At 54.9% G+C, this 10,179-nt stretch overlaps 2 protein-coding genes across 2 annotated transcripts in view; one reads left to right on the top strand and one right to left on the bottom strand.

Annotated features, from left to right (window-relative positions):
- The window catches only part of GRIN3B (glutamate ionotropic receptor NMDA type subunit 3B), a gene marked incomplete at its 5' end in the record, with an annotated part of 5,512 nt that extends 5,128 nt beyond the window's left edge, over positions 1–384 (top strand). The window contains one exon of the mRNA XM_008641081.1: positions 348–384. Coding sequence (XP_008639303.1) covers positions 348–384 — 37 coding nt within the window. The remainder of the gene's footprint in view (positions 1–347) is intronic.
- Positions 385–872: 488 nt separating this feature from the next.
- TMEM259 (transmembrane protein 259) overlaps positions 873–10,179 on the bottom strand; it is a gene marked incomplete at its 5' end in the record, with an annotated part of 12,096 nt that continues 2,789 nt past the window's right edge. Inside the window, 10 exon segments of the mRNA XM_017743811.1 lie at positions 873–3,066; positions 3,069–3,239; positions 3,896–3,995; positions 4,356–4,488; positions 4,983–5,066; positions 5,401–5,458; positions 6,323–6,423; positions 6,744–6,866; positions 7,762–7,872; positions 9,989–10,154. Of these exon segments, the coding sequence (XP_017599300.1) occupies positions 2,512–3,066; positions 3,069–3,239; positions 3,896–3,995; positions 4,356–4,488; positions 4,983–5,066; positions 5,401–5,458; positions 6,323–6,423; positions 6,744–6,866; positions 7,762–7,872; positions 9,989–10,154 (1,602 nt within the window).

Consider the following 10,179-nt stretch of genomic DNA (forward strand, 5'->3'; position numbering starts at 1 on the left):
GGGCGGGCCCCCCCTCTCCTCCGGCTCAGAGAGAGTGGAAGGAAAAAGGGAGGGGGGATGTCCCGGGGCTGCCCCAACTCTGGAGCCTTTGTCTGTTCCTCCCGTCCCTCCTGCCGGCAGTGGGGGTTTGAAGGGCCTGAAGGTTCTTTTTGGGGGGTTGAATTGGGATGAGAGGTCCCCGCAGTGCCCGGACAACGCCGAGCCCCGTGCCCCGGTTCTGGTTTTACACCACGTAAATAAAGATGACGAAGGAAGACAAAGTCTGCTTTTCCTCTTTCAGCAGCATCCCAAACTCGGCTAAGCCTGGGCTAAGCATAACCCTTCCCTTTCCCTTCCCTCCTCCGCAGGCCCAGCTCAGCCCCGCCGCAGGACGGCAGCGATTAGGAAGAGGCAGAGGAGGCTCCCACATGGATGGGGCAGGAGGACAAGCCGAGACCGGAACCTCCCTCTGGAGAGGCAGCTCCAGGGTGGCAAAGCCGCAAAGAGCCACCGCAAAGCAGAACCGGAGCCTTCCTCAGGCGGAGGGTGCAGATGGAGACGCTGCACAGGGAGCGGGACAGGCTGCAGCTCAGGGCTCTGCTCCCCGCTGAGGACAAGGAATAGCTCCCCATATCCCACCACAGGCGGCTGTGGAAGGACTCGGAGCCCTGCAGCCCCTCCCCTGGTGCGGAGGCAGCCCAGCATCACTGAGCTATGGCCGGGACAGGGTTGGTGCTCGGCCCTCTGCACACTGCAAGGGGACAGATGGTGACACCCCAGGACGGCAGAAGGAGGCACCCCCAGGACTGAGCATTCACCTCGCTGCACCCCCGTGCCCCCAGGACTCCCACACGTCAGCCCAGCACAGCCATGGGCACGACATGGGGCAGCGCTGCAGGAGCTGTTAAGAGATAATATTTATTATTATATACAAACACATTTTGTACATTAATTAAATAGAATGAACTCTACTCTTCATTCATCAAATCATTTGGTTTGGTGTCCCCTCTTCCCCTCCCACCCACTCCTCTGAAAAGCCTACGGTCATTCCTGGCACTCCAGAGGCTGGGAGCCAGTTGGCCACAAGTCCCCTTCTCAGGAGTGCTGGCAGCAGCAAGATTTGACCTGCTGGTCACAGCAGGGTCTCCCCTGCCCTGGAGCAGCACCACAGCTGCCCCAGGCAAAAGGGAAAACCAAAAATGGGGCACCCAGGTGGGAAAGGCAGAGGGGTGAAGAGGGGGCTCTGAGCCCCCTCCTATTGACAAGGAAACACTGAAACGCACGGAGCCCTCCAAGGGAGATGGACTCCAGACACTGCTCAGCCATAGGGGGACAACACTGAACTCGGGGACAACTGTGCAGGGACCCAGCTGTCCCCAAGAGCTAAGTGCCCATGTGTCACCTCCTGTCCCTGCCCTGTTCCACCATGGTTCTCCCAGAGCTTCATCCCGCCTCACTCTGCTCCACCTCCCTGCACAAACACCCCTTCCAGCACATCGGGGCATGGATCTGCCCCCTCTGCAGGGGTCCACAGGCAGCACCCCCCCAGCTCAGCCTCTTGGCAGAGGGGTCAGGCTCTGCCAGCCTCACCTCCACTGCCAGGGAAATGGGGGAAAACCAGCTGAAATGTCTTGGCTTTAGTGTTTTGGTTCTTTGCTAAACCAGCTCATGCAACACTCTAAGCATGAGGAGCCACTCTCTCCTCTGGGATGGGGCTGATCCTAAACACAAACGTGTCCCACGGGAGGGACAAGGCACTGGAAAGCAGCTGCCTCATCCAGAGCAGAGCTGTGCAGGACAGAGCTGCTGCCCTTGCCCTACACCTCTCCAGACACCCACTGCAGCACGGCTGCACCCACCAAGCACCACTCATGGCTCCTGGGATGGCAGCTCCCACCCGGACACAGCACCTTCCACTCCCAACCCACCCACCACGGGAAGTCCAAGGACAGAAAAAAGGGGGCTGAACTGCAGCTTCTGCTTTGGTTGTGCCCTGGCCTGGGCAGACCTTGTGCCTGGGGGAGGCCAAAGCTCCTCCTCCCCTCAGGAGCAGGAAAGGTGACCAGGAATCGCTTCTGTGGCTCTCCCACGGGGGCTGGACACTCTCTGCCTGCTCTATCCACTCCTACTCTAACCACAAAGCTGCCACATGCGTGGCCTGTCCCAGGTCAGCTCTCACCTGGGATCAGCACCCGGACTGCAAACGCAGCTGCAGGGGCAAAGCTGGGGACTGGGGACAAGGAAAAGCCAGGGCACGAGCGGGGCAGGGTGGGAACAGGCAGCTGGCTCACCTGTGGCCTCAGAGGTGCCCCAGACTTGTGTGGGCCAAGGGACCAAACCCTCCCATCCTTCCCACAGCCCCCCATGCCTTCCCCAGGGAAGGGAGGTCACCGCAGCCCTGCTCTGTCCCAGCTGCTCTGGCTCTGCTCAGAGGGATCCATGGGTTAAGGATGATGGTGAAGTGAGAAATAGTAACAAACAAAATCCAAATGCCTTCCCGGCAGTCCAGGGCAACAGCAACAGCAATGGGGCTCAGGACAGGTTCCTGGAGCTTGGCTCTGAGCTGGGTGTTCTCTCTGCTGGTGCTGGGCAGGGGCTGCTCTCCCCTCGATCCTCAAAACCTCTGTCCTGGTCGCTGTCCCCCCCCGAGGCTGGCAGGGGCTCTGCCACGCTGCTGCTGCCCATGCAGTTCTTGCCACTGGGTTTTGCTCGGCTGTCTGAGCCCTCCAGAGCCTCAGTCTGCTTGGGAAGGGAGGGGCTGGGGCCCGCCCCCTCCTGCAGCGCAGCCCCAGCAGCTGGGGGAGGAGCATCTGCTGCGGCCACCACGGACTTTGAGGTGACCTCAATGGTGATGGAGCCCACGGCTGTCTCCGGGTGGTCGCTGCTGACCCTGATGCGGGCAACCAACCCGGAGGCCGTGGCCACCTCCTGAGGGGTCCCGTTGGCCACGGCTTCGTGCACCATGGTGGGCTCCAGGAGGGTTGTGCTCAGGTCAGACAGAAACGAGGCCTCTGTCACGATCGCGGCCGTCTCGGCCACCCAGTTCAGGTCGCTGCCCACGGAGGCAGGCGCGGGGGGGGGGGGGGGGCGGGCGCGGGGGCCTCGACTGGGGCAGCTGTGGTGTTGTTGTTGAGGTTGTCCTGCAGCGTGGTCTGGGTGCCCTGCCCGACCTGCTGGTTCTGCAGCAGCATCTCCTGGATCCGGATCTGCTGCAGGATGGCTGGCAGCTCATAGTGGTGGAAGAAGTAAATCATCGAGTGCTGGTGGAGGAAAGGGAAAGGCGTCACCCTGGGTCTGGGCCACCACATCCCAAGAAGACCAAACTTCTGGAGAATCCAGCTGCTTTGACAGCCAGAAGGTCAGCAGCAAGTTTGGAAAGATCTATCCCTTCCACTATGACTACTGCAAGCTGCTTTATAGTTTCCCTCTGAAGACGGGCAAGAGAGAACAACCCCTCTTCCCTTTCAAAGGCTGGGAAAAGAAGGATGACAGCATTCCTCTGGCCCATCCTCTATTCCCTGTCCCCACCCTGCAGCAGGTCAACAACCAGAGACACCCAACAAGTATGCTTGATCCAGGATATTGGAGACATCAGCTTGGAGCTGGTTCTGCCAGCATCCTCACTGCACAGACCCGAACAGCTCCTCTGCAAGGCAGACCCTCCCCGGGATTTATTCCAGAAGGACAGGACAGAAATCCTTCCCAACACCCCTGTGGCACCAAGTTATTGTCAGGCCCACAGCTAGACTGGAGGCAGCAATTCAATAATCCCCTCTTCCACAGCCTCATTCTGCTGCCCCATTTCCAAACCACACTTAATTCTATCGCTTGCAGAAATAAGGATCTCTCCTCCAACCCAGCTTGAGAGGAAGTTTGACAAACGCCCCCAAGGTGCAGCAGCCCTGCAGGGACTCACCTGGATGAAGAGCCAGGAGGTGACAAGTGCCAGGCTGCTGTACTGCCCGTTGAAGCGGTAGTGGTAGGCATAGAAGGCAAAGTGGTACAAGTAGAAGAATCTGGACAAGAAGGCAAGAAAGATCAGGAAAAATGTGAGCTCCCTTCTCCTCCCAACACCAGCCTGAGCTGGGGCACTTTGCCCAGGATGACACAGACTCATTAACAGGTAATTAGAGTTGCCTGTCTATCAGCAGTAAAAAACAAGGGGCTGGGGAAGATCAAGGTGATTCCAAGATCCAGGCCCAAACCCAAAGCAAAGAAATTGCACTTTGGACCCTGTGACGTGTGGGGCAGCTGCCAAGGAGCCACACAGATAACAGCCTTAGGAGTGGAGGCTGCTGTGCCTGAGGGTGCTGGGAAGGACTCAGAGCAGCTGGAGGAGGACAGGCAGAGGGGATGTGGCCAGAGCCAGCCCTTCCCTGAGCCAGTGCCTCTTGCTGGTGTTGGTGTGGCCGCACCCGCTGTCTTGCTGCCCCCCCAGCCACACGATGAGGATGATGTAGAATGCGGTTGTGGTGTCATTGAAGAACTCGGACATTATGGCCTCCATACCTGGGGACAGAGGGGACATCAGCACATGGCAGGGTATGGGAAGGGGTTCTCTGTCACCTCGGAGCAGGGCTGTGACTGCACCTGCCCAGGGCAGGTAACTGGGCTCTGCTTATGGCAGCAGCTACGGCCAAGAACATTCCACCTGCAATGTCCCAGGGATCAGCTGCCTCCCGCCGTGCAGATTTCAGGGGGGGTTTTGCTGCTTTTTAAATTTAAATTGTACAAATGCAACGTGGCCACAGAGTGTGAATCTGCAACAGAGCTCCAGGGACAGACAAAGCTTTGGATTCTGGGATTTCCCAACAAACTGCTGCTTTTCCAGGGGACCCAGAAGGACAATGGAGCTCACTGTGCCATCAAATTCCAGAGCCTTCTGCCTTGTGATGAGCAGCCACAGTAACCACCTGCCGCGGCCAGCTCGGAACAGGGAATTAGACTTCCCACAGATCCCAGAGGGATGTGCTGCAGACACAAGCAGTGAGGCAAGTCCTTACCGACCAGAGCCAGGATGACAGTGAGGAGTGGAGCAGCAGGGAACGCAATGGTCATGTTCATCTCCAGCATCTGTAACAGGTCAACTGCAAGAGGGAAAACAAGCTGTGGCACAGAGAGGATGGGGGGGGTCACAAAACCTTCCACCCCATGGTACTGCCCACTCAGTGCAGCCACATCCTCTGTCCCCAGCCAATACTTCTCAGGACAGAGAAAAGCTCTGGCAAGTGCAGTGACTGGGAGCAGGAGGATGTATTCCCTGTGCAGATTCAGGCAGGTACAATTTAGAAGCTACCCTTCTAAACTGGAACTAATGATCCTCAAGGTCCTTCCAACCCAAACCTGCTGTGACTCTACAACACCCCATGCTGGAGCAGGCACAGTGCCCAGCACAACCCAAACCCCTCAGCCAGTCCTTACCAATGAAGACAAAGATCTGATGGTGTGAGTAGCGCAGCAGCATCGAGACAGAGAGAGTCTGGAACAGGAGAGAGAAGGGGAGGCAGATTAGAGCCCCATGGATGCAGGGAGTCACACGGAATCGCACTGCGGCAGAGGCCCGGGCGAGCCAGGGCTTGCACATCCCACGTTCATTAGCTGGAGCTGTGCAGAGCCATTTCCCAAAGAGTAATTAGGGCTTCACAAACAGCAATTAATCTCTGTGCTGCTGCAGGGGAACAGACAGTAAGGGATTTGTTTGTAAAGGGACCAATCCTGAATGTTTGCGCTGTGGCCACGCCAACCCACAGAGCTGGGAGCAGGGATTCTCCCGTCCTCTATCCTGCTCCTCCCGCAGCTCCCAGCACCTCCCTGCACTCCTCAGTGCCCACAGTGTGATTGTGGACAGACCTGCCCCAGTGGGTGGGACAGCCACACACAAAGAGACAGTCACCCACAGCCACCCAAGACAACAAACACGGGGTAGTTATCGCCTGGGATCTTGTCTGATGTGTATCTGAGAACACCTCATCTCACACATCATCACTTGGTTTATCTTGATCACTCCTGGCAAATCAGTCTGGGCTGTTCTCAAAAGTCTCAGAGGACAAATGTCTGCGCCCTGTGCTGACAGCTGGAGTGTACTAAGGACACTTAGAAATTAACAGCAGCTCCCTTTTGACAATGGAAACAGCACTGCATTCTAGGTCAGCTCTCCCGCTCATTTCACTGGTGGACTTTAGAAACTAAAAAAAACACCAAACCAACCAAATAAAAAAATGCCCCAGAGTAGAGCCTCATCCTCCACCAACTACACTTTGAAAGCAGATGAGAGCTCTGCTGTAGCACCAACCACTCGCTGCCCAGCACCAGGCTGGGCACTGCCCGGCTCACGGTGACTTACAAAGATGACCATGATGACAAAGGCTGCCAGGTAGGACGTCCTGGCCATCCACATGCTGACAAAGCGATAGTGCTCCCCGGACACCACATTGCGAAGGAAACCTGGAGAAAAAGCACGAACACGAGCTCAGTGTGATTAATGTGCAGACTAAGAACCAAGCTCCAGTGCCTGCTAAAGAAACAGGATTTGGAGCAAATCCTCAGGGCAGCATTCATTGTCATGCAGGGCGGTGAGGCGGGAGGAAATCACATTTCCAGACACCTCTCCCCTCCTGCCTCTCTCATTTTGTCCTTGACAATAACACAGGGAGCTGCTCCTTGCATTACAGATTAATCAATAGTCAGAAGATGATAGTCAGGCATCCACAGAGCAAACACCCACTGCTCCTAGCAGCCGCTGCTGCAACTCCTCCAGGCCTTACCTTTGTTTTCCTCGTTTTCAGCTAAAGCTTTGACACTCGACATCAGGATGTCATCGTAGCCCAGGAACTCATCCAGCAGCAGGCGGCTGAACCTGTCCCCAAAGCACTGATCCCTGGTAGGATCTAGAGAGAACACAAAAACCCTTTCACACTGTTCACACCTGGAGCCACAAAGGCACGAGGTGAAGGATACCTGTGCCAGCAGAGCTGCACCTGCATGTGGATCTGAGGCAGTAAAACCAAATTTGGCAGGACTGGGAGGGAAAGTGTCACCCCCTGACAGATCCAGCCACATTAAAGTGCTAATGGCAGTCGGGCCTTAAGGATTGTCAGGGCCATCACACTGTGCTGGCACAGACAAAAAGGGAATTTACCCTCTAGGCTCAGCCTATCTCCTGGGCTCACCCTGACTGCACAGGAAAACTGCTTAACCCCCATCCAGCTCTGCTTCAGCTTGAGTGGGAGGAAGTAACGAGCTCCACTCTGATTGATACAGAGATTCACAGGCACGAGAAGGTCTGAGGCTGTGTTCCTGACTTGGACAAGTTTTAATGGAGCAAACACCAGGAGAAGAGAACACTGTTCAGGGAAATGACCCGCTGGTGCTCACAGGGGCACAGCAGCACACACGGTGTGACAGATCTCTGAGCACTGTCCCCAACACCTGCACAGCTGCTCTGGCCACCAGGCTCAAACCCTGCTGCTCCACACTGAGCCCAGAGCTTCAGTGCCTTCAGCCAGGGAGAGAGCTCTTCCCTGGTCCATGTGGGAAAACTGTGCTGGGCATGACATCAGGGCTCACTGAACCAGGCTCCACCATTTCAGAAGGCTCCTCCTGGAAAGCTGTGACCTACTAAAGGCAGACAGGCTGCGCACAGCAGCTCTCCCGCGTGGGAAGCGAGTGCCATCGACTTCAGCAAGAGTTCCCAGAGATGGTGTGGAGGTCTCTGCACTGCAGGTACCCACCCCTGCACCCACCCCTGAGCCTCCTGCCCTGCCTGGGCTGCCTCCCACTCACCAAGGGTCACCACCATGACGGGGATGCTGAGGCGCTGCCGCGTGCTCTGGGACAGGCGCAGGAAGCCGTATTCCAGAGAGTATTCCACAATGTACTCTTCCTGTGGCCACACTGGGAGAGAGACATGGGGAGACAGGGAGACTCAACATCCATATCTGCAAACAGCCACCACGAAGAAACAGCCCCTCTGGGTTCCCTCCCTCCCATCATGTTCTTGAAAAGGGAACTGGTTGCAAACGCGGGCTCCAGGCTTCCCTCAGCCAATTAAACATAAATCAATGCAAACTCTCTGGAATTGCAGCCCATTCCCTTGACATTAGTCCTTTATGTGAGACTTCTAGGAAAGCTTCAGGGCAGCAGTTCCAAGCTCTGCCCAGAACCTGCCCACATCTTTGCCTGGCAAGCCCAGAGCCGCTTGTTTTTGCTCTGTTCAATTTCTGCTTCCCACGTTGTTTGGGAACCAGCAGGAAAATCCACTTTACACCTGCTGGACAGCAAGTAAGTGCTCCAGAGGCAAGAACCCTGCACTTCCCAGGGGACTGAGGTCAGTGCTGCAATTACATGTCAGAACTGAAGGCAGCAGCAATTACAGCTTTCCCAAAAACTGGTGGTGCCTGAAGTTTCCCCTTTTTTTTTTTTTTCTCCAAGGAAGGATCCAAAGAGATGGTTTTTTTGCTACATCATCTCTGAAAGGAAAAAACCTCCCACTAAGCCAGAGCCAAGCAATTTAATCCCTGCTCTTTCAGACTGCCAGGGTCTATCTCCAGGAGGGGGGAGGCAGCTGTCAGGCAGCTCCCGGCACCACAGCGACAGTTAAAGGGACACAAGACCTGAACAGAGCCACACCTGACCCAGCACTGACAGAGATCCCCTGATCCCCTTACTGGGCAGCAAACACAAGCTGGGCTGTTGGGCTTGTCTTTTGTTTCCATTATAAACAGCTTTAAGCTCAAAAGGAAATCAAGGGTTTAAATATCAACAAACAATTACTTCCTCTGTAGAATAAAATATTTTTTCATGGTAAAATATTCTGACTAAACATCAAATTTGGTGCATTGAGAAGACAGAAAACCTAGAAAAAACAATAAAATAGGTATTTGGGACTGACTTAAAGATGTGAATTTTGTAACTAATCTGGAAAACAGCCTGTTCTCTCCCTCTCCTTTTCTGGAACGTTTCCAACCAGGCATTCAGCAAAACAAGGGACTTCCCACCAGTGCCCCAGCCCAGCACAACGTGACTCTCCTCAGAACCCGGGCACCAGCAATAAAGGTCCTGCACCAAAAACATTTACTGCTCTCTGGTCTTAATGACCTTTAATTCAGGATTAATGAGCTCTGGATGAGCACCAAGCAAATCCACTGCAAGATCAAGGAACAGGACATTGTCCGGTCTCATCCTGCTCCATAGCCACAACCCCAGTGTATCTGCAGAGCAAAGAATTCCAGCCTTCACAGAGACAACAGTGTGGAGAAAGAGGCAAATTTTTGGCAAATTTTGTGGAAAAAGACAAAGAATCCAGGTCCCAAGTTCTATTTTAAGATAAATATTCTTTAGTAGATTGTGCACCTTAACCACTTTCCCCACTGGAATTCCATTTTAAATAATACAAAGCTACTAAATCTCCCTCTGGAGTTTACAGGGCCTGAGCAGCTTAGGTCAGGCAGGAAATGGGTGGGATAAGGCCAGGGAACATCTGAGTGGAACAGCAGCACTGTATCGCAATCCACCAAAACCCGCTTGGTGGCTTTCGGGATTAATTAACTGTAGCAAATCGGCAGCTCCAAGTGCTGGTGTTGGCTCAGCACCCAGAACACAGCCCAAACCCTGTTCATGCTTGAAGGAATGTTGCTGTCAGGGGATCCCTGTGGATTGCAGGGGACAGTGAATGGCTCAGAACAGGGGCTTCAGGCTGAGATACCCAACACCGATCATCGCAGGAACCTGCCAGGCCAAGAGCCTTCGTTCACCCGTGGTCGATCTGAAGCCTCTTGGCCTGGCAAATTTTCTAACCCAGCCTTCCCCCAACCCCCAGCATCCCCCCAGCTTCAGAGCAGAGCTCACTGAGGGTCTGCTGTTAGTACTGACACAATTAACCACAGGTAAACACATCAGGAAGACATTTAAGGTTACTGTGCAGGTGCCCCAAGGAGCCAGGAAAGGGACGTGTGGGGAGGATGATGAGGGGAGGAAGGAGGAGCACAGGTAGCAGTGAAGGTGTGATTACCTGCTCGGGCTAGCATCTCAAACTCGGACACAGTCTCCCGCAGAGGCTGCATACCTTTAGTGGCTGCGTCACTAAACGAGAACTCCTGGCTGTCGTTGTGTGGCAGCTCAGTGCTGCTCACTCGGGATGGCTTGAGGAACACCTTGGGCTCAATATCCAGCTCAAACTGTTGGAAAACCAGAGTAGGGAAA

This window comes from Corvus brachyrhynchos, unplaced genomic scaffold, assembly GCF_000691975.1.
Source record: "Corvus brachyrhynchos isolate BGI_N302 unplaced genomic scaffold, ASM69197v1 scaffold219, whole genome shotgun sequence".
NCBI classification, from domain to species: Eukaryota; Metazoa; Chordata; class Aves; order Passeriformes; family Corvidae; genus Corvus; species Corvus brachyrhynchos.